Source organism: Magnolia sinica, chromosome 7, assembly GCF_029962835.1.
Source record: "Magnolia sinica isolate HGM2019 chromosome 7, MsV1, whole genome shotgun sequence".
Taxonomy (NCBI): domain Eukaryota; kingdom Viridiplantae; phylum Streptophyta; class Magnoliopsida; order Magnoliales; family Magnoliaceae; genus Magnolia; species Magnolia sinica.
In genome coordinates this window covers 83,755,035-83,780,101 of record NC_080579.1, presented here as the reverse complement: position 1 = coordinate 83,780,101, position 25,067 = coordinate 83,755,035, and the positions used below count along the sequence as shown (strand labels likewise).

The following is a 25,067-nucleotide window of genomic DNA, read 5'->3' as shown; positions in this document are numbered from 1 at the left end:
TCCAATCTCACTGTTAGAACAAAGGTGCAATCCAGGAGCCTCCTATGCTTTGATGATTGCACCATCAACCGCAACAGTGTCATATCCTTTGTTTGATTGCAACTTTATCCTTTCCGTTTTTTTCCTTGTCTTTGCTAACCATGTTTGGGGCATGACCTTTGATTCTTTGGAAGAGTACTTCAAGTCTGTTCCTGGCCACTTGAATTTTGATCTTTCTCCCCTTGACAATTTGATCATCGATTCCCTCAATGGTAGCTTTCACGATCTCCATGTCTGCAACTCCGACAAAGACAGCCTCAAGCAAGTGTTGATCTGCGATCCACCAGGGTGACAACCTGTTACTAGCAATGAGGATCAAGTGGTATTAGAGCATGGGTCCAATCTCACCGTTAGAACAAAGGTGCAATCCAGGAGCCTCCTATGCTCTGATGATTGCACCATCAACCACAACAGCATCATATCCTTTGTTTGATTGCACCTTTACCCTTTTCCTTGTCTTCGCTAACCGTGTTTGGGGCATGACCTTTAATTCTTTGGATGAGTCTGTTCCTGGCCACTTGAAGTTTGATCGTTCTCCCCTTGACAATTTGACGATCGATTCCCTCAATGGTAGCTTTCATGATCTCCATGTCTGCAACTCCGATAAAGACAGCCTCAATCAAGTGTTGATCTGCAATCCACCGGGGCGACAACTTCTGTTAACGTGCTGAATGTCCCTAAATGGTAGTAGATATCCGGCGCCTGCCATTCCTTCGGGTGAAGCATCACCACACTCGAAGTGTGATTCCAATGATTCATCTTCTTATGCACTGGATCAAATCACCTTCTCTTTTATTCACCTTTTTTTTTTTCTCTTTTAATATAGTTCCCTTTCTCCGTAGTTCAATCCTTACAGTGTCCAATTGCCTTCTCTCTGCTTCACCTTTTCTCTTTGGTTCCCTTTTATCTATGATTTGCCTTTCTTTACTGAAGTTCTAGTGATCAATAGTTTTTTTTGCATTCCAGAGACACATAATGCACCCATTTTTTTAATGAATAACATTGGGAATTTTAAAAAGGAAACAAAAACATCACCTACAGCGGCATGGCATGCTGCCAAAACACTATGCCGTTCCAATAAGACAACCCAGGGAACCCCAACACATAATAGACCCCCATTACCCGATAGAGTAATTTGGAACATTAATGAGGATCATCTCCCTCGTGACTCCCTCCTTTTTGCCAACCTATCTGCATTAGAATTAGCATCTCTATGGACATGGGAAAAAGCTACAATCGATTCATGATTTCATGTAGATGTCTAGAAATTCCTTCTCTAGATTAACCACTTCCCAAGAAAAGTGACCAGATTTCACCTGCTTGATCTCATTTCCTGAGTGCTTTTCAATTAAAAGGGGTCAAATCTGTCAACCCCGGGCAATTCTGACACCCTGGACAAGAAATTCTACCAATCGCATGCCAGAGTGATCCCTGAATGGCCCACCAACACTGGCTGTTCTGGGGTTACCCATCGAGCTGCTGGAGATAGTCAACTGTAAGAACTTCATCCAAGACAGCTACACAACAGAAATCCTTTGACTCAAAGGCCGTGTGGAACTGGACTAGATACAGTATTGGCCTTTGCCTCCCTACTGGACAGGTTTAAAAATGTGGTCCTCAACAAAGTGATGCCTTTTCTTGTCTTCCACTCTGTGGCATGAAAACCCTCTCTTAATACTTTAATGCATGTGATCCAGCTCTAAGATTCTGTTTTTATGTTCATTTGCTACTCATACTCAAACAACGACATGTGTACTTAAAAGAATTTTATATCCACATGTGTTTTGATTCATGATTAGCTTTGGGTAGTTGAAAAGAAATATTAAATGCAAAGAGAACCCCCTCAGTTCATTTTTTTTCATCCCCTCTGAAGTACGTCAAAATTTTCTACTTCTTTGAATATGTGTGGGTGTACCGATGTACGGTGCTTGACAGGGGTTCCCAAGCATACTCTTTACGCTTTGTATTTGGGTGGTATTAATGGAACCTGCATTGAAAAAGCATGCTTCTATTTTCCTGGATTTTCTGTGCCATGGATCATATTTGCATCTCAATCACAATATGGTGGTATCACATCCTATCTGCCTTGGGAAGCTGGAATGCTTAAAAATACCCCTAGAATTTGCTTTTGTTCTGATCAAGTAAAAGCATTTGGTTTCATCTAGGTGGGGTTTGCTCAGATGCTTTCTTTTATTTGATTTTGACATGCATCTCTCTAAATGACTCCATGCTTCTCAATGGCCATTACTATGGTTCTTTTTCTTTCATAGGGGCATTTGTGATGATATTTTGGTATTGCCTGTATCATTGCTTATTCCATTTCACTGACAAGTTGCTTTGTTGCTGTTTGATGCTTTCTTTGGCAGCGGGCTGTAAAGGTATGAACCCAGTATTCCCTGATACTCATTTTGTGTTCTTAATGTATTACTTATTATGTTGACACCATACAGTCTTACTTCCTTTTCTTTCTTCTTCTTCCTTCTTTCTCTTTTCAGACTCAAAATTTCATTAGTATCTTCATTGGCATATCATCTAACGGAACCAACCCCCCCCCTGGCCCCCCAACTGTAACTTTTTATCTTCAACATCAACTTGTGTTTTTGCAGATAAAGGGGCGTATTCTAGGCTATGGCCATACAGACTATGCAGATACAATGTATCATCTCGGGACGGTAATCACTTGGACCCATGTATATCAGCAAAAGAAAGCACTTAATTCCGTACATCAGTTAAGTCTGGAGTATTATGATATGTACTATATTGTTTTATTTGGATGCTGGAAAAAGTGTCCATGATCAGAGTTGATATCTTGATGATTGTGTATCACATCTGTCCTGAACTCTCTTGTCGATAGTTTTTTACCTGAATGTTTACCTGTTCCTTATTTGGGGAAAAACTTGCTTGACGTTTATTTCTTAGGTGCTCTATCTTCAAGGGAAAGAGAAGGATGCTGAGGCTCTTATTCGGGATTCTATAAGGATATTAGAGGTCCTTTGCATTATTAAAAATTATGCAATTATCAGCAAATCTGCATACCCAGATTTGCCACCTTTCTGCATTTCACTTTGTTACCTGCGTGTTTGTTGGAGTGTGTAGGAAGCTGGCCTAGGGGAATCAATGACATGCATTAAGAGATTGAGGTATCTTTCTCAGGTACATTATTTTAAACCCTGTGCTTTAACAAATTTCAGTGCCATGTTCTATGTTCATATTGTTGGTATTGTTACATATATCTATGATCACAAATATGGAGACATGTATTAATGTCACTGATATTACTGCCGATATTTAGAAAAATATTGCTGGCCGAGAGACATTGGGGAAAAGGTGGAATTTTTAGGGAAGTTTTAGGAGATGTTAAAAGATATGTTTACACATTTAGGAATCAAAATATTGCAAAATGCAACTATACACAATGAGTTTCCATTTTATAGGGGCCCAAGTGGTTGTTTGGCTGCGTGAATTTGAGCGCATTTGGAATCTGAAAGTCATTTGGCCGCATGGATTCAGAGGTATTTGAAATACACAGTTTTGTTGTGTCTTGAAATCTCTCGCTTTTGCTGTGATTCAGAATCAAAAACCATTTTGCTCCTTTTTAGAGGTAGGAGAATCGCATGGGTAACAAAGATGTTACTAGGCTGCTAATCTATTGTACACGTGGCATGCTGATGATACCCCAAAACAAACAAATTATTGGCTGCAACACTAAAATTACATCAATAGAATGATCTGAACAGTCCAAACACTGTCCATGTAAATTGATGGTTAAAAAATGTTGGTGAGTCGCTCATTTGTGATCCTATGTTTGTGGCCCACCCAAGGCTCGGATTTTCATCATTTTTGGCTAAAGTATATATTTCAATGGGCTTATTACAATCATTCTATCAAATATCACTTACACTAATTTGGGATATTAAAGTTGATTTAGTAATCTAATTCAAATTCTTGTAAATATGCTACAAAATTTCAATGCACTCCTGTTTTTGGATTCCAATGCATTCCGAATACAAGCTACCAAACACAACTGAGGATTGGGAATCACCTTGATTAATGATTTGGATTCTAGTGTATTCCAAATACAAGCTACCAAATGGGCCCTAAACAATGTGCTATCGGAAAAAGTAGTGCAATTGTAACCAAAATGAATTCATATCATTCAAATATCATACCATGTAAGTAATAAAACATAAGCAATAAATTCACAAACTAAAGAGAATGAAAAAGCATACATTTGCCTCAAACCTACATGGAGTTTATGAGGTGGCTTGAAGTTGTTCTCTCTTTCCCACTACATACATACATGATACATCCATGCATCCATCCATACATATATTTTACATCCATGAATCATACATACATCATGATACATCTATGCATCCATCCATCCATACATATACATCCATGCATCATACATACATCATTATACCTCCATGCATCCATCCATCCGTCGATCTTTCCCTCCATCCATCTTTCCATTCATACATATATGCATACATACAATGCATATGTGATACATCCATACATGCACAACACATCCATCCATCCACACATGCATACATAATTAGCAAACAACATAAAAAATAGACAAAATTTTAATTTATTTTTCATAATTTTTAAATCATTCAACGATAGGCACTGTATCGGCTATATCGCCGATATAGGTAAATATATGTATTGGCAAGTCACTGATATTATCGGAAATATCAATAATATTGGCAATATTTTGCCGCTAGGAAAAATTAAAATTTTTTACCCCAGTTTTTGTATTAGCCACCTGATGATACCAATAATATCATCGATATTGTAGATAATATTGGCGATATTTGGAACACTGGTCATGTTTAGGTTGGTTTTCATATTGGCTTTTAAATATTTTAATATTATTAGACATCTCGATCGTGGGCCACGAAATGGTTTAGTTTATTTAGTTGTTTATATATTTGTTATTTTTTGTTTAGCTTGTATTTTTGCTGAGTTTAGGGAGTTAGGAACAAATTTTATTTTATTGAGCGTCTTTATGTCAAACTTTTTATCTGAGAGCATCTTTTATGAAAAGTCTTTCTTGAGACTATATAAGGATTGGACGTCCCCACCCTAGCCATTATTGTATATGAAATAAATAAATAAATAAATCTTTCTCTTTGCTTTGTGATGAAGTAAAACCTCCTGTGATTGGAGCAATTTGGTGTGATGCCATGGAGTGATTCCAAGTTATCCTTCTCTTTCATTCTTTTCCATCAAAAGGTATTTCTTTTCTTTTCTCTTTCTCCTTTCTAGTTTTCTTCTCTTCTTTCCCAATCAACAAACAATCTCCACATCTATCCTTGCTCTTTTTTCTCCCAACCCATCCCAAACTCCCAACCAACCTACCTCACTTGACCGTACAATCGTATGGCCATACCAAGCCGTACCCACTTGTCTGTACAACTGTATGGACAGACTTGTACAGTTATCCGTACGGTCAGCCTTCCCCTCCCTTTCATCCTTTGATCCCTATATTCAAACCCTAATCCCTAAAATCCCAAATCCCAAACCTAGTTTCTTAAAACCCTGACCCTAATTTGCCCCAAAATCCCTAATTTCGCAAAAACTCCAATTTTTCCAAAATGCCCAAATTCCAAAACCCTAGTTCTTAAACCCTTTAACAAACCAAGAGATTCTCTTTAGAATTAGATCAGTTCCTATGCTAGATGGAAGTCCTACATTCTATAGGTCCTATCTAATCATGTTTTATAAGATCTAATTGATAGGTTGTGATTTAGTCTGGAATATGAGCATAGTTAAATACTTAAATTCATTAAGCTTGTAATTGATTAGCATTATTTTGTGCTTTAAATTGTTCTAGTTAATCCGTTGATGATCTCATTGCATCATTCTCGGCTAGGCCATCCGTCCTGCATCAACTTATCTCGAATTCTATTTCATTGCTCCATAAAGATGTATCTTTCATCTATTGAGGTTTAGTGTTTAAAATAACTCTAGATTGAACTTTGAAGAGACCAATGTATCTGTGGTTACCTTTTCTCACTCTTTGGTTTTGCCCTCTTCTTTTCTCTATACGGAAACTTGAGTTCGTGAAATTAGTGTTTCAGGTTTCCCAAAGTGTATGTGCTTACTAATATATTATGATTTGACTATTGAATTTCAGCTGATAACTTGATGTACTGACAGTTACTAATAATCTTGCTCGATTTTCTTTATAGATCTTACTAAATTCCAAGCAACTTCAAGAGGCTGAGAATCTGCAAAGAAAGATCCTGCATACTCTGGAGCTGTCAAAGGTTTACACTTTCCACTAATTGATAACATTGCCTTTCTATCTGAATTTCATCTATAATATATATCTGGAGCTCCAGAGCTAAGAAAAACTATTCATTTGGTTTTGATGATCCTGTGAGGCAATAAATGATTGAACGTCGAGACTTCCCAGGGAAGTCCATGAAAAATCTTGAAATCTCTCTGTATTATCTACCAATCTGTCCAGAAATTCCTCTATCAACTCATAACAGTTGGGATGGCATTCCTCTTCATATACTTTAGGGAGGATGTATGGTCCAACATCTCGTTGTGGATACATCCAATTGTCTCCCGGTGTCAGCTCCCGTTCTTCCTCTGTAGAAGCCATAATCTTTATCAACACCACAGTGCTCAAGAGATTCTATATAGCATATAACCTGAAATTGCTAGCACCTTGAAGTGTGACATCAAACAAATGTGATATTTACTGGTGGTCCTTGATGAAAGATTATCTAGACAAATATTTGACCATGTTGGTATCATGAGAATTTATTAACTGTATTGGAGCCAACATGGTTGTATAAAAATCCAAGCTTTAGAGTCAAAACACACTCCAATTCGGGTTATCCGTGCAAGGCTTGACAGTAAAAAGCCAAGCTTTAGAGTCAAAACACACTTATCCGTGCAAGGCTTGACAATTATTATATTCAAAATGGTAACAACCACATGCACTCAATGCATTCATATATAAAACATATAGTCACCAAGAAGGCATTTGTCTCCCCTCTACGACCATGGGGTGTGCAGCTTAGGGGTGCATGCTTTCGGTGTTACAGGTGATAACCCACGATCCCACCATCATGCAGTAAATAATTTCTTCTAGTGTCTACCTCAGATTTAATTGTAATCTAGTATTAGATTGACTTCTTTCTGGTCTTCTCAATAGATGGCGGTCGGATATTTCACCACATGTTTTTATGACCTGTTAGGTGTGAATTTAGTGTTTTTGGCATATGTTGTTATTAATTATTATGCACAAATATGTATATTTTATAGGCAACAAAGTTTTAGTAGAAAAGAAACAAGGATACAAGAATCCATCACGCTAATGGATAAAAGGAACTAGAGTGCTTGATAGGCCTCTCAATATCCTGCTTGGCTAGAGAATCAACCAACTCATTAACCTTGTCAGGAAGTACCAATGCTGACACATCTCTTATTTGGACCAAAATCAAGGAGAATCGTGCTCGACAAGGCCCAAGAGATGACATTCCTAGATTCGCCTTCCACAATGGTATGGTAGGAAAAAAAGAGTCTTTCAAGCTCTTCAAATTCATCAAAGTAGCCTTTACTTCTTCATTTGAATTGCCCAAACTCATATGAGAGGAGAAAACCAATGTTTTAAATAGCTACACTTTGTAGCATGTAGCTTATGCTATGTAGTGTAGCTTACTACGTAGCTCATGAAAATAGCTTGAGTTGCATGTAGCCTACGCTACATGATAATTTGCATACACTACACGCTTCATATACTATGCTACATGCTACATAGCTCACATTACAAGTTATTTTTCAATACAACATTCAAATAAATTAATGTTGTCAATGATTTGTTACATTTTTCTATTTTCAATATAAAAAAAAGTTAATCTTTTCAATGCTTTCAGTAAAATAATATAGGTAATGGTATTAAATCAGTCTTGTTATTCTTTCTTTACCTTTCTACTTAATCATTGTCTTTTCCTATTACTTTAGGTTGCGTTTTGTTGCACCAAATATCATGAATTTTGTTAAATTTCACTCTTAATCAGTCTAATGTGGTGCAAGATATCATGAAATTGATGCAACCAGGCACAACCTTCATTAAAAATCTGAAAGTAGCATGTAGCTTATGCCACATGAAATGTAGCTTATGCCTCATGCTTCAAAGGGATGAATGCTAGGCTACATACTATTTGCTATTTAAAACACTGGAGAAAACAAGCTTGATTTAACATCTATTGTTCCTAAGCACCCCCGCTATTTGGGACTCTAACATATGGCACATAGGTTTTCAATTATAAAAGAGATGACACTATTAAGAGATATTATTTTAATGGCTGCATAAATGATCTTGGCATTCTCAGAACGTTTTTTTAAAAAAAAAAAAATCGAGGAACTGCTAATTCATAATCACTTGTCAGGTTTTAGCTTGGTGACACAAAACCAAGAAAGAAGTTTGAACTATTGAGAACTTGTATGTTTCCTCTGTATGCATGGTCATATTGGGAATTTATTCTCTTATCCTAGTTGTTAATGCAGTTGGAATTAATGGTTACATAAATGATCCTGGCATTTTCAGACCTTTTTTTTTTGGGGGGGGGGGGGTGGGTGGGAAATCGAGGAACCACTAATGCATGATCACTTGTCAGATTTTAGCTTGATGACACTAAACAAGTGAGAAGTTTGAACAATTGATAACTTCTATGTTTCCTCTGTATGCATGGTCATATTGGGAATTTATTCTCCTATCCTAGTTCATGCGCTGTTTCTCAGTCTGTTATCATGGGCTTTATTTCAAATTCCTATTGATGAGCTAGTGGACTGGAATGCACTTCGCTGGAGTTGGTTAGATATGCCTGTTTACTGTAATGAGGTTGACATATCTGTGTTCATTCATGTATTTCTTTTATAAACGTATCATACTAATATATACTGTCTCCTAGGGATGGGAATCATTGGACACAGTAATTGCAGCAGAAAGCCTGGCCTTGACTCTCCAATCTGTTGGGAATTTAAGGGAATCACAGGAGCTTCTGGAACGGTATATCACTCATCTGATTCAAGTGCCGTTGATGTAGAAAAATAATAATAATTCTGAATCCATGGTTTTTTCTTCATTTGTTATCCTTTCAGGTGTCTTGATGTCAGAAAAACCAAACTTCATGAAGACCATATTCAGGTTTGTTGTTTTTGCTTGTCCTTCGAGACCGATGCTTTTAAAATCTGGCAGTTTTACAAGATTCCTGAGTAGAGTTAAGGCCTGTTTGGTTTTACAATTACAATGGTAAATGGCTGTAAATGGGTAATGATTATTTACTCTTGTAATTATGTGGTGACATCACTTACATTTGACTACAATGATGATTTTGTTAGATTGTTTGTTTCACCCAGAAATCACTGTAAAAATGGTAGTTTTATAGTGTGAAAATGTAATGATTACAATTTACTTTACCTACTTCCTTTACAATTGTATTTGACTATCGATTTACGAGCCATAATTCCTGTTTAAACAAACACCTGGAAATGATAATGATGGCTTATGTACTTTGCATTTCAATGGAAATTTGATGGGGACATCACGCGCACCCGTACGCCCCCCCTACGAACGTACGCAAGGAGGGCCCCACCATCGATCTGGATCGATGACGACATCCATGGAGGGCCTCCTAGTTAGAGGGTTATGTTATGGTTCCTTGGAGTGGACCGGATCATCATGTGGATCCCACCATTGGATCTCATGATCGTGGCCTACTACTCTAGATAATCTAGGACTTTGGATTTTGGCTATTAATGTTATTAGGAACATCATGAACGGTTTAGATTGCATTGATTAGTTGTTATTTTTGTTACTTCGTCTCTAAGTAATAGTGTGCGCACATGGCGCGACTTTTGGGGCATAGAGTTTTCTTATAAAAAGGGAACCCCGTGTAAGTTTTTGCTCATTGAAGATTATGAATAAAATTCTGCGTTTTCCTACTTCTCTAATTCTCTGAGTTGAGGAATCCAATTGGGTGCAAAACCCTCCCTTCTTCGAAGGGTTACTACCGTGGTGCGAAGCCACACCCATCCCAAATCACCCCCATCTCCTACCCTCAATATTCATCATCTCTCACTGCCATCCCATCATCAAATCCACCCCCTTTTGCAGCCGATCCTTTCTCTACAGCAGATTTGCAGAATCAGGCCCTCCAGGAGGGCTAAAACTTCGGCGAAGCACCGTGCACAGACCGAACGTCTGATTGGCTTGAGATTTGGTGTATGGGTGGCCCACCCCTGACCGACCAGACCTAAGCTGTCCTTTTTTGGGTTCGTGGGCCCCACGCACGTGCGAGTAGGATCCCATGCATGTGCGTCAGGGCCAGATTGCTGTCTACACGTGTGGACTATTTTCAGGTACTCTCTCTCCTCTAATCCTCTCCTCTCTCGCCTTAAATCTCTAATCCTGACCCTAGATAATCCTAAATTCCAAGTTCTATTTCACTTTTGCAAACCCTAGGCTTTTTCGAATTGAAACATGGTGAATCCCTTGGATTGGGGGAATAATCCTTTGCATGTGTGGATGAATCTACTCTCCTTTGGGCATTGTTTGGTTTATAATTTTTAATTGATCCAGCCCTAACATTTGTAGGCTTGGACCTTCGTCGATTCCCCTTGTTGAATGCTTGACCTTATGTGGGATGTGGAAATTTTTGTGATTGTTTTAAATTAGTATGATCTAAAGCCTGAAATCTTGCATATCATATTTATTTTTCATGTCTTGCATCAAATTTGGTATCAAAGCTTAGGTTTTTATAGGGGATTGCATTACATGTTTAGCGTTTAGTCTACTCACGTTTATTTTGCATCAAATGTCATCATAAAGGGCTGTTTAGGACCCATCATTCACAGCATGGACTGCTGAATTTTCTGTTGTCAGAAATTCTCCAATTTTCATGGCTGAATTTTCTGTTAACAAACTATTTGGACAGTTATGTTGCTGGAATTTTAGTAGTGTTGTGTAGTTTCCCTCATATAGAGTTCTATAGGATCATTTAGTCCCATTTAGACGCATATAATTGCATTAGAGGATCTTTGAGTGAGTGGTTGTATGCCCACGCGTACTGGTCGTGGTTTTGGTTTCCACCCTACACTAAACATGGAGCAAGTGCAAGAACCCGTGCACGACCTAACCCGACAGTTTGAGTCTTTGGGTAGACGCTTGGAACAACGTATTGACCAACGCTTAGATCAGCTTAATGTGCGTGTTACCCAACTAGAGACCATCATTGAAGAAGATGCCCAATCGTAAGCAGGTGGTCAAGAGGATAGACCTAGGAATGGAGGTGGCCAAAGAAACGGTCATGGGTGCCCACCCGTGCACCCACCCTGCAAGGGACATCATGATCATTATGACCCAGATGTGCAACTCCTCAAGGGAGTTAGAATAGATGCCCCTACGTTTGATGGCCACTTGGACCCTAAAGCCTTTTTAGATTGGTTGGCGGATATGGACCACTATTTTGAGTGGTATGACATGTCGGATGCTCGCCAGGTCTGATTCGCCAAGATGAAGCTCGTGAGTTAAGCAAAGAGGTTTTGGGCAACTATTGAGCGAAAGAAGGAAAGGTTGAGAGAGCCCCCAATAGTCCATTGGGGAGAAATGAAAGAAACTCTTGAGAAGTGCCTCCCTTTTTCTTATCACTTGAGGTTGGTTGAGGAATGGCAGTCTCTTTGACAAGGTTCCATGAGTGTGGCGGAATACTTTGAGAAGTTCCAAGAGTACTTGACCAGGTGTGAAGTTGATGAGGATCCTGTACTCACTCTTGCTCGATTTAAGACGGGCCTCCATTTTGACATTAGGAGAGAGTTGCTCGTCAAGGACATAAACACTCTTGAACAGTTGTATCAAGTAGTGTTGGAGGTTGAGCAATACCTCAAAGCATCTGTGGGAAGGCGGTTTGAGTTTCGCGATTCTGGCGCTAAGGCCAACCCTTCTGGGGCTAAGCCTAGCACTGGATACCAAAACAAGCCTTCCAGTAGTTCTCAGTCTAGGCCCAAGGATGATAAGGGTAAAGGAATTGTCGGGTCTAGTTCGTGCAGAAGTGATGTAACCAGGTATTTTAGATGTCAGGGGTTTGGTCACTTTGCCCACCAGTGTGGCACGAAAGAGGGCCCCAAGGTGCTCCTTATTGATGGGCAAGTAGAAGTAGTGGCCCCAGAAAGTGACGGTAAGGAGGAAGAGTATGAGCCAGTAGAGACCCCTAGTGATGAGGAAGAGGGAGCGCAAGAGTCTGTGACCCTAGCAGTTGTGCGTTGCGCCTTTGCCCAAGAAAGAATACCGATGATTGACACCACAACACGATCTTTTATGCCTATGCAAAGTGTAGTGATAAGAGTTGCAAGATGATCGTGGATAGTGGTAGTTGTGCCAATGTGGCATCAACTGGCACTGTGAGCCGTTTGGGCTTGAAGCTCAAAGTCCATCCTCAAACCTATAGAGTGTCTTGGGTTGATGAGACTTCCATTCCAGTCTCGCATTGTTGTCTTGTTCCTATTCAGTTTGGATCATATAAAGACACTTTGGCATGATGTTGTTCCCATGGATGTTGGCCATATTATTTTGGGTAGGCCGTGGCTCTATGACAGAGATGTTACCATATTTGGTTGTTCAAATGTGTGTACATTCTGGTTTGAGGGCAAGAAAGTTAAGCTAAATCCACTTCCTCCTAAGAACACGACTGGAAAGGAGTCCACCACAAAGAGTGGTGTAAGCGGCTCGAAGGAATTGAATGAGTCGAAGTTCAAATCTAAGCCTCTCCATATTTTAAATGCCAAAGACTTTGAGCGAGAGACTAAGTCAGACTCGGTGGTGTACGCCCTTTTGGCTAGGGAGAGTGCACCAGAGGCTAGTGTAGAGTTACCCACTGAAGCCATTTTGGTAGTGGATGAGTTCCGTGATGTCTTTCCTGAGGATCTACCAAATGAGCTTCCCCCTATGAGGGATATACAGCATGCCATTGATTTAGTCCTCAGGGCGACTCTACCAAACCTCCCTCATTACAGAATGAACCCAAAGGAGCATGCGGAGTTGAAAAGACAGATTGATGAGCTCCTAGAAAAGGGTTTCATTCGAGAGAGCATGAGCCCGTGTGCCGTGCCCGCCCCTCTTACACCCAGTGTTTGAAATATCGATACTATCGGCCGATATATCGGCCAATATTATCGTTATCGCACCACTGCGAGATGATACACCCCCGATAACCCCCAGAAGATACAAAAAAATCCCAAATTCAGATGTCGGCCAATATATCGTCGATATCGCGCGATTTTGTCTCCATTATTGTTGGAGACAAACGCACGGACAGTCACGGGTGGATTGCAGGGGACTCACGAGTCCCACTGTAGCTAACCACCCACAAACACCATAAAAATCGGATCCGGGTTGTGGAGAAAAAAAAATTGAATTAGAAAAAAAAAAAAGAAGAAAGAAATTGGAGAGTACCTGGCTGTAGCGGTGATCGGAGGTGGGCCATTCGACAGGTAAGTAGGATTTTCTTGCCATTTTCTTTAACTTCCCTCTTTCTCGGAGATTCCGGCGAGGAATCAGGCCGGATCGACGAACCGTTCCTTCCGGAACGAGATTTGAGGGGAAGAGCCTTGCGTGCGTGAAAGACTTGGATCGGACTACATGGATGGGGGTGCAAATGGAGAGGGAAAATGAAAGAGGGGTGCGGATGGGGAAATCGGATTGCGTACTGAGTTACTCAGTATGCTCTTATCGTACCGAGTAAACTCTGTAGGGCCCATTGTGTAGGTTGTTAGTTCATCCATGCCGTCCATCCGTTTTTCCAGATCATTTTAGGGGTTGAGCCCAAAAATAAAGTATATCAAAATCTCAAGTAGACCATACCAAAGGAAACAGTGGAAGTATTGATTTCCATCGTTGAAATATTTATAAGGCCCCCAATGATGTTTATTTGTCATCTAAACTGTTCATAATATCACAAAGACATGGGTGAATGGAAAAAACAAATATCATCTTGATCTAAAACTTCTGTGGGCCCCAAGAACTTTTCAACGGGTAGACTTCAATTCAAACTATTTCAGGTGGTGTAGTCCACTTGAGCTTTGGATATGATTAATTTTTCTTTTAAAGCCCTAAAATTATATGATAAAACGGATGGACGGATTTGATAAAATGCGTGAATGATAGTGGGCCCCACAGTTTACTCAGTACATAATGCGCAATACGCTTCCGCAGATGGCTTGTCGTGGTGCGTTACTCAGTACGCTCTTATCATACTCAGTAAACTTACTTGGGCCCACCTTTAATGTATGTGGTCCATCCATGCCGTCCATCCGTTTTCCCATCTAATTTAAGGGTTGATCCCAAATTTTATAAAAATCTAAGATCATACCATAGGAAACAGTGGTTATTCTGATTTCCACCGTTGAAACCTTTCTCCACTATTTTCTATGGTGGGGTCCACTTGAGCTCTGGATCTGACCCATTTTTTGGCTCATGCTATAAAATGATCTTTTCAAATGTATGGACGGTGTAGATAGAAAAAATGCATCATGGTGGGAGCCACGTAACTTGGTGACGTCTTGTGCCCCGTCAGTGACGGGCGTTCATATGAGATTGCGTACTCAGCACGCTCTTATCTTACTGAGTAAACTCTGTTGGGCCCACCGTGATTCATGTGGTTTATCCACGCCGTCCATCCGTTTTTACTGATCATTTTAGATGTTGAGCCCAAAATTGAACCATATCCACAACTCAAGTGGACCACATTACAGGAAACAGTGTTGAATGAACGTTGACCATTAAAAACGTTGTGGGAGCCATAAAAGCTTTGGATCAACTTGATATTTATTTTTTCCCTTCATCTGGGTCTTTAGGACCCAACCAACAGATTGGATGTCAAATAAACAGTACAGTAGGCCTTAGGAGGATTTTAATGGTGGATATCCAATCATTATTGTTTTCCTTTGGTGTGGTCCACCTGCGATTTATATCCCTATGATTTTTTGTATCAATCCCTAAAATGATCCGTAGAAATGGATGAACAGAATGAATGAAACAAATACATTATGGTGGGGCCAACAGAGCATCGACCACCAGCCATGAGGCCGGTGTCAGGGGGATGCGGATTGCGTCCTACCCCCGCCCGGACGGTAATCCGTCTGGGCATGCTCTGTGGGGCCCAAAGTGATGTAAGTGCTTTATCCACGCTGTTCATCGCTTTTCTCATATTATTCTAAGGTAAGAGATAACAACTTAAGCTGATCCACAGCTCCAGTGACAAGCGACTCCAGCAGTTACGGCACATTATTTTTCAACCATAGTCAGGAGTTCGCTTCTGCATATGGGTAGGGATACGAGCAGCAGTATGGAAATGGCCAACAATATGGATACGAAGGAGCTTCATATGTGCCATTCTCAGATCCATATCAGTTACAGAATGTGACGATTACACAGTACCCACGGATGGCCGTATTGATTCAGTTCGGAGAGGATGAGTACCAGCATTATGTCAGGGAGTATCTTAATTGGTACCACTCTACTATGACCTGGGCACAATATTGTCAATTTGTGGAGCAGCAGTACTATGCCTAGCCCCGTCGAGATGGAGATGATGATTATGAGCCTCCACGCAACTCTATGTGGGTCTAGACCACAACTAGTCCCCATCATTGATATGTATATTTCTCAAAATTAACTTATTCAGTTCTTCTTTTCCTTTTTAATGAATTGGTTGTGTTTTCATACATGACTATGATATATTTATAAATATCATGCATTCAATTTAAATATAGTTACGTTAGTTCAGTTAAACATCGCATAGCTTAGGACCCTATACAAAGGAAATTTATTAGGTGCATCTTTTTTTTGAGATGTTATGATTTGAAAGTGTGTATTAAGGGCCTTTTTAACAATCCCCAAAGTTTCATTAAAAAATTCAACCATTTTCCCAATGTTTCCCTATGTTTCCCAAAAAGTGCGATAAACTATGCGATACAAACGATATATCCCGTGTGATAACCGATACGTATCTGTATCCCAAGGGTGCGATACATTGTGCGATACCGATATTTCGAACACTGCTTACACCTAAGAAGGATGACACATGGAGGATGTGTGTTGATCGTAGGGCCATCAACAAAATCACAGTCAAGTATCGGTTTCCCGTACCGCGTCTTGATGACATGTTGGATATGATGGCCAATGCTACTATCTTCTCAAAAATTGACCTCAAAAGTGGTTATCACCAAATCCGTGTACACCCTGGTGATGAGCGGAAGACGACCTTTAAGACGAAGGATGGGCTATACGAGTGGCTAGTCATGCCTTTTGGGCTGACTAATGACCCAAGTACTTTCATGCGCCCAAGTACTTTCATGCGCGTGATGACCCAAGTGTTGAGGCTCTTTATGGGGAAGTTCCTGGTCGTCTACTTTGATGATATCTTGATTTATAGCATGACCAAGGAACAATACCTCAACCATTTGAGGCAAGTTTGTGGGACTCTTAGAGCTGAAAAATTGTACGCTAACCTAAAGAAGTGTGCGTTTATGTATGGTAGTGTTATCTTCTTAGGTTTTGTTGTATCAGCTGAGGCTATGTCGGCGGATCCCGAGAAGGTCAAAGCCATTTTCAATTGGCCTGAACTCCGCAATATTCATGAGGTGCGCAGTAGGGCTGAAAGTTGGGCGAGTTCAACCTGACCGACCCGACATTGGGTTGGGCTTGGGCAGGATGTATCGGGTTTGGTCTCGGGCTTGGGCCATATAAACACCGACCCGATAAAACTTGGGTTGGGCTCGGGTTGAGGTCTCAAGTTACCCAACCCAACTCGAACCCGATCAATATATAAGTTCCTTATAAATTAATTATAATTGAGTGCGGATTCTCTATGTTGAAGGCACAGAAAATTACAATGCCAACGAGTTTCATTGGTCCACGTCATTTCCGATGACTCAAGCTAACAAGATACGTTGGATTTCTCTCTCTCAACTAGATTGCTTAATACATAATATGACTTTTAAAGGAGTAGTTGTCCTATATTTTAGCTTGTTTGTTTAGAAGAAAAAAAATAAACTTCTTTTTTATAAATAACTACATATATAATTAATAAAATTATAGGTACAAAAAATAAGACGTGTATTGAAAATATAATAAACTAATGTAATAATGAAAATATTAGCATATATCTACCCGACCTACCCGACCAAGCCCGCTTGGGTTGGGCTTGGGTTGAGAATTCCCAACCCAGGGTTAGGGTTGAGGTATAAGAACCTTGGGTCGGGCTAGGGTTGAGCACCAACCCGACCTAACCCACCCAACTTTCAGCCCTAGTGCACAGCTTTCACGACTTGATCACCTTCTATAGGCAGTTCATTCAAGGTTTCAGTTCCATTATGGCTCCCATCACGGATTGCATAAAAAAAGGAGAGTTTCAATGGACGAAGGCAGCCTCGAAAGCCTTCAAGGAGATAAAGGTCAGGATGACCGAAGCTCCAGTCACGCGACTTCCAGATTTTTCGAAAGCTTTTGAAGTCGCATGCGACGCGTCAGGAGTCGGCATAGGAGTACTTTGTCAGGAAGGGCACCCTGTCGCCTTTTTTAGTGAGAAACTGAATGAGGCAAAGTAAAAGTACTCCACCTATGACAAAGAATTCTATATAGTAGTGCAATTACTGCGCCACTGGCGTCATTATCTATTGCCACAATAATTCGTCTTGTTCTCAAATCACCAGGCCTTAAGATATCTGAACTCTCAGAAGAAATTAAACCCTAGGCACGCCAAGTGGGTTTAATTCCTTCATGAGTACACTTTGTGCTTAAGCACAAGGCCGGTGTAGAGAAGAAGCTTGCCGACACGTTGAGTCGTCGACTCGCGTTACTCAATTCCATGAGTGTCGAAGTCACGGGCTTTGAGCGTGTCAAAGAAGATTATTCTGAGTGCCCAGATTTTGGAGTTGTGCACGCGTTGTTGTTAGAGAGTCCGTCAGGAGCTAACAATGAGTACTTGATTTTAGACGGATATTTGTTTAGGAGTGATCACTTATGCATACCGCGCACCTCCCTCCGTGATTTTCTTGTCTGGGAGTTACATTCAGGAGGGGGTCGCGGGTCATTTTGGTCGAGACAAGACCATTGCGCTAGTGGAGGATAGGTTTTATTGGCCAAGCCTCAAGCGAGACATGACCAAAATTATGGGGCAATATCGTACTTGTCAACTGGTAAAGCAGAAAAAGCAAAATACGGAACTATACACACCTTTGCCAGTTCCATTCGTCCCTTGCAGGACATCAGTATGGACTTTGTGCTTGGGCTCTCCAAGACTATTCGGAAACACGATTCCATATTTGTTGTCGTGGACCTTTTTTCTAAAATGGCCTACTTCATTCCTTGTTCTAAGACTTCTAAAGCATCTCATGTTGCCAAGCTGTTCTTTAGTAAGGTCGTCAAACTTCACGAGTTACCAAAAACCATAGTGTCTGACCGTGACGTGCGATTCATGAGTTATTTTTGAAAAACACTATGGCATATGATGAATACTAGGCTCCAATTTTCTTCTGCCTACCACCCTCAGACCGATGGTTAGACTGAGGTGGTCAATAGGAGCCTAGGGAGTTTGCTCAGATGTTTAGTGGGGGAGCACACCAGGACGTGGGACACCACGCTACTTATAGCTGAGTTTGCATTTAATAGTTCTGTCAATAGATCCACAGGTTTAAGTCCTTTTGAAGTCGTTACTGGTTATAAACCTAGGAAGTCTATTGATCTCGTCCCTGTGTCACTGTCCCATTGGCCATCAGAGTCTGCAGAGTCCTTTGCGCATCACATTCATTCATTGCATCAAGAAATCAGGTGAAAGATCACTACTAGTAATGAATATTACAAACTTTCTGCAGACCAACATAAATGTTTCAAGGAATTTAATGTAGGAGACTCTGTGATGGTCCACATCAGGCCAGAGCAATACCCTCATGGAGCCATTCGTAAATTACACGCGCGTAGCGCTGGACTGGACCATTCAAAATTATAAAACGAAACAGTCTCAATGCGTATGTGGTAGATCTTCCACCTTCCATAGGAATTAGTTCCACATTCAATGTAGAGGTTCTAGTTGCATTCCAGGGGACCTCTGATACATTGTCCAACCTTTCACCTAACCATCCTAATTTCCCAGACCTTTGCCTTGATCCATGGCCTTTTCCCGACCCTTCTTCCCACCCTCTACCTCCCATACCTAACATTCTCACATCCAGAGAGGAGATAGGATATTTTGGACCATCAGATAGTATCAACGTCGGACGGCGGGTTTCAAAAGTACCTGGTTAAGTGGAAGTCACACTGAACTTCAAATAGTACGTGGCTTACTGAGGAAGAGCTTTAATGAATTGATTCTGACATGGAGCGGTTCAGGAGTTTTGTTTGGCTAGTGGCGAAATTTTCGCAGCCGGAGAGAGTTAATGGGGACATGACGCGCACACGCACCCCCCCACGCACGTACACAAGGAGGAGGAGGGCCTCGCCATCGATCTGGATCGATAACGACATCCATGGAGGGTCTCCTAGTTAGAAGGTTATGCTATGGTTCTTTGGAGTGGACCGGATCATCATGTGGATCCCACCATTGGATCTCATGATCGTGGCCCACTACTCTAGATAATCTAGGACTTTGGATTTTGGCTATTATCGTTATTAGGAACATCATGAACAGTTTAGATTGCATTGATTAGTTGTTATTTTTGTTACTTCGTCTCTAAGTAATAGTGTGCGCACATGGCATGGCTTTTGGGTTATAGAGTTTTCTTATAAAAAGGGAACCTCGTGTAAGTTTTTGCTCATTGAAGATTATGAATAAAATTCTGCGTTTTTCTGCTTCTCTAATTCTCTGAGTTGAGGAATCCAATTGGGTGCGAAACCCTCCCTTCTTCAAAGGGTTAACTACCGTGGTGCGAAGCCAGACCCATCCCAAATCACCCCCATCTCCTACCCTCAATATTCATCATCTCCCACTGCCATCCCATCATCAAATCCACCCCCTTTTGCAGCCGATCCTTTCTCTACAGCAGATTTGCAGAATCAGGCCCTCCAGGAGGGTTGAAACTTCGGCAGAGCATCGTGCGCAGACTGAACGTCTGATTGGCTTGAGATTTGGTGTGGGTGGCCCACCCCTAGCCGACCAGACCCAAGCTGTCCTTTTTTGGGTTCGTGGGCCCCACACACGTGCGGGCAGGATCTCACGCATGTGCGTCAGGGCCAGATTGCTGTCTACACTTGTGGACTATTTTCAGGTCCACTCTCTCCTCTAATCCTCTCCTCTCTCGCCTTAAATCCCTAATCCTGACCCTAGATAATCCTAAATTCCAAGTTCTATTTCACTTTTGCAAACCCTAGGCTTTCCCGAATTGAAACATGGTGAATCCCTTGGATTGGGGAATAATCCTTTGCATGTGTGGATGAATCTACTCTCCTTTGGGCATTGTTTGGTCTATAATTTTTAATTGATCTAGCCCTAACATGTGTAGGCTTGGACCCTCGTTGATTCCCCTTGTTGAATGCTTGACTTTATGTGGGATGTGGAAATTTTTGTGATTGTTTCTAAATTAGTATGATCTAAAGCTTGAAATCTTGCATATCATATTTAATTTTCATGTCCTGCATCAAATTTGGAAAACCAAATAACCCCTTAGTGTTTCTCAAAAGTTATTAGGGTAATCAATACCTTTGCTAGATTGAGTATGTGGCTTCATGGATTTGGCATATATTATTCATAATAAGACTGATAAACCAAAATAATTTTCTTTAATTTTCATTTAATTGTCTAACATATATTCCCATGCTATCCTTGTTTCTTCATCTTTCTAATATCAAATGCTTTGGAGCTGAATCTGGTACATTTTGCTTATATTTGTTATTAGGAAAGATGAATATCATCTTTGCACTTTTTAATGCTCCCTAGTGCTTGTGAAGGTTGATCTTTAAGATGTCCCAGGGCCAGGAGTGCCGGAGAGCACTTGGATGCTAAAATCTTTTGAATAAATATTTGTTGTCCTGGGCCCAGGAAACCTGAAAATAGATATTCCTGATTGTGAACCTCTCAATCCGGTTTAAGAGAGAGATAAGATTATGCCAAAAGTACTTTCTATGTGGTCAGTCAATGTTAACGTAGTATTCGAGAAATGATCCAGTACTCTAAGAGCAATATAAGGAAATTATAACAGGATTTTTTTAGGATTTCTTTTTTTTTCTTTTTTCTTTTTTAAAATTCAAAAAGGACAAGCCTGATACAATAAGATTCATTTTGACAATGTTGTATGAATATCCTCAAGTATCTAATGCCAATGTCTATGTCATGTCATTAGGCTCGTGATCGACTTGATACATTGAGCATATATGATCTGGTTATCAGAGATGAATATTCTACATGTACACGTGTTACACACCCATATTATCATTCATTGCTATTAAATATACTAATATTGATATTGATGAAAACATTTACTATATATATTAAAACTATATGATTTTCACTATATTAAAAATAGAATACATTGATGCTCCATATGTGTCCACCATAGGAAATTCAAACTGTCGCTTCTAATTCTGCTCTTTTTCACACTCCACTCCACCCCGAGATTATAAGATTCTCTAGGCATTTCTTGGCCATTCAATGTCTTCTATTGTCCACTTATGGAACTGTAAGTTGAAAGTTCTTAATGAGGACATCACGTCACGTACACCCTTGCGTACGTATCAAAGGCGGGCTGCACCGATTTCCCTGTGACTAGGCGAGTACCTATGATCGTGCTGAAGACCCCATGTGCATGTGCGAGCATCTGGAAGACCCCACACATGGAAGATGCACATGGGATGCTTTATGGAGTGATCCAGACCGTTGGATTGGAGGGACATGATGATCGGGCCGTTGGATTACATGATTGGGCCATTGATCATGGATTGTTTACACTAGTTTTTCGATTTTACCAGCTTATAGGATTTAGTTTTGTTTATGTTATGTTTAGACACCATTATGAGTGTTTTTAGTTAAGACTAAGGTTATTTTCGTCAAAATTCACAAAACAGGGTGTTTATTGTAAATTTTGAACTTTCTTGGAGCTATAAAAGAGGGTCGGCGTGTGAGCCTCTCCCTCATTTGATTTTGTGATTTTATTTTTTATTTTTTTTAAAAAGAGAAGATCTTGCTTTCTTCTTCTTCTTTCATCTTCATGAGATTTAAATATACTTTCATGTGATTTGGAAGGGAGATTGGTGTGAGGCTAATTTTCATCAGCGGAGGTGCGAGGTCTCCATCTATCCCCACATCATCATCAATTTTCCCCATCAAGGTATTTTTTTCAGGTTCTTCGATTCTCCCATCTTAAGTCTTCATTTTCTCCTAAACTCATCTTTCATTTACCTATCTACTATTCCTAACCCTAAAATCCCTAACTTTTCCTACTTTCCCAAATTACCAAACCCTAACTTTTCCCATTCTTCAATTCACCCAAAATCCCTACACCCCCTTCTATCTAAAACCGTAATTCCCACATCCTAACCTATAAACCCTTTCATCCCTTCACCCAATTTGATCACATAAACCATAATTCCTATATTTCCCCAATTCTTCTAACCCTAATTTTACCCTAGGTTGTATTAGGCCTTATAATTTGAAATAGACTATACCCTATGCTAATTGGATGTCCTTACATCCATTGGATCCTAGTTTCCTTTTATTTAATGATATTGTGTTACGATGTTGGTAACTTAGGCTAGGATTATGCATGACGTTCTTTTGGTTTTCATGATATTCGTAATGATTATGGCAATGTTTGTGTTTCGTTGTTAAATATCTTAATTCTGCTACTTGATCTCACATGTTATTTGGTTTATGCATTAGTCCTGCATTTAATTTGGTATCAGAGACATAGATTTAACATTAGTCAGAGAAGGTTTTTAGCGTAGGTCAGTCTGTCGACAATCCCTCTTTGTGGTGAAAATTTACTAAAGAATCCCTTCACCCAAATCGTAAAAATTGTAGAGCTTTCGGGCACTCCGCCCCGAATCCCGTACCGACTTTACGAAAGGGACATATTTTGTTCAGTCTAGTTGGCCCTTTTTTGGGGTTTTGTTGAGTACCCATATATATCTAGGTCATATTGGATTTTTGTGTTGCATTTGGACTAGAGTCACATCTACGATTAGTAGAACATTCATTGCATATAGGATCATATTGCTGAATTTTTAGCTAGCGTTTCCACTTATACCATTGCTGAAATTTCAGCATAGTAATGTCAGGGTATCACATTGCTGAATTTTCAGTTTGACGCCCTTAGATTACTACCATACTGAATTTTCAACATAATATTTGAGTATAGAGGCTTGCTGAATTTTTTTGGTTAGTGTGTCCAGCTTGATCTCTAGGTTAGTTTTATCATTATCCTAACACTGTCCTAGGACCTACAGTTTCCCTTTTGGAGTTTCCTTGTGTATGCCCACTCGTTCAGGACGTGGTTTTGGTCTACAACCCATAATGAATCTAGAGCAGATTGCTGAGGCCCTTAATGCTATCAATAACCATCTGACGACTATTGAAGCGCATAAAAGAACCACTACCACTCAATTAACTGCGACCAATGCGCGCGTCAATCAACTTGAGGCCTCCTTACAGGTAAACCCTGACACTAGAGAAGACATTCAATCTTAGGTTGGAGATCAAGTTGATAGGAGGGAGCGTCATCGTGGCCAAGGCGTTAGCCGTGGTCGAGCACACGTGCCACCACCACATGAGGAGCGTTATGACCGTTATGATTCAGATGCACATGTCATTAAATGTGTGAAAGTTGAGGCTCCCAATTTTGATGGTTGCTTGGACCCCAAAGCATTCCTTGATTGCATAGTAGATATGGACCACTATTTTGAGTGGTATGATATGTCTAATGCCCGTCGAGTGAGATTTGCCAAGATGAAGTTAGTGGGCCATGCCAAACTTTTTTGGACCAAGATAGAGCATAAAATTGAAAGGAAAGTAGAATCCCCAGTTGCGCACTGGGCTGAGATGAAAGAGGTCCTTAAAGAAAAGTATCTCCCTCTTTCTTATCACTAGAGGCTCTTAAACCAATGGCAAGCCTTGTGTCAGGGATCCATGACCATGCCTGATTACATCGCTAGGTTCGAGGAGTACATGATGCGATGTGACATTGATGAGGACCTGATAATTACATTGTCAAGATTCAGGATGGGCCTCCGATTTGAGATCCAACGAGAACTTTATTCTTGTGATGTTGGCAGATTGGAGCATATGTACCAAGTGGTGCAAGACATTGAACACCATCTCAAAGTACCAGTAGTAGGCGTTATTACTCTCGGGATCCCAAGTGTCAAGACTTACCCTCAAGGGGCTAAGCCTAACATGGGGAGTTAGTCCAAACCCCAAATTGGTTCCCAGTCCAACCCTAGAGATGTCAAAGGAAAAGGGATAACAAGTGCTAGCTCTAAGGGAGGAGAGCAAACGCAATGCTTCAATTGCCATGGAGTTGGCCACTTCGCGCATCAATGTCCCTCGAAAGAAAGGAACAAGACCCTGGTGATTGATGATGGGGAGGAAGAAGGAGATGAACACGGTGATTTTGAAGAATAAGTTTATCAGCCCAACATCAATGGTGCTAGTGATGAGGAAGAAGAAGAAGAGACCGCACCACTTGCAGTAGTCAAGTGCGCCCTGACCAATGCTAAGGAGAATAATGATTGGCATCGGACTACGATATTTTACACCTATACAAAATGTGGAGAGAAGAATTGCAAGGTGATCGTCAATAGTGGTAGCTTTACCAATATGGTCTCCACTAGCGCTTTCTCCCGTTTGGGTTTGAAACCTGAACCGCACCCTCAGCCTTATAGTGTCATGGGTGGATGCACTTCAATGCCTGTTACCCAACGATGTCTCGTGCCCATTAATTTTGGATCCTATTCAGATTTGTTGTGGTGCGACGTCTTACCTATGGATGTTAGACACATCATTTTGGGACGGCCT

General features: G+C 40.5%; 1 protein-coding gene across 1 annotated transcript in view; it reads left to right on the top strand.

Annotated features, from left to right (window-relative positions):
* Nucleotides 1-25,067, top strand: part of LOC131251571 (uncharacterized) — a 121,661-nt gene that overhangs the window by 39,828 nt on the left and 56,766 nt on the right. The window contains exons 7-12 of the mRNA XM_058252342.1: nt 2,646-2,711; nt 2,959-3,027; nt 3,136-3,192; nt 6,243-6,320; nt 8,982-9,079; nt 9,172-9,217. Coding sequence (XP_058108325.1) covers nt 2,646-2,711; nt 2,959-3,027; nt 3,136-3,192; nt 6,243-6,320; nt 8,982-9,079; nt 9,172-9,217 — 414 coding nt within the window. The remainder of the gene's footprint in view (nt 1-2,645; nt 2,712-2,958; nt 3,028-3,135; nt 3,193-6,242; nt 6,321-8,981; nt 9,080-9,171; nt 9,218-25,067) is intronic.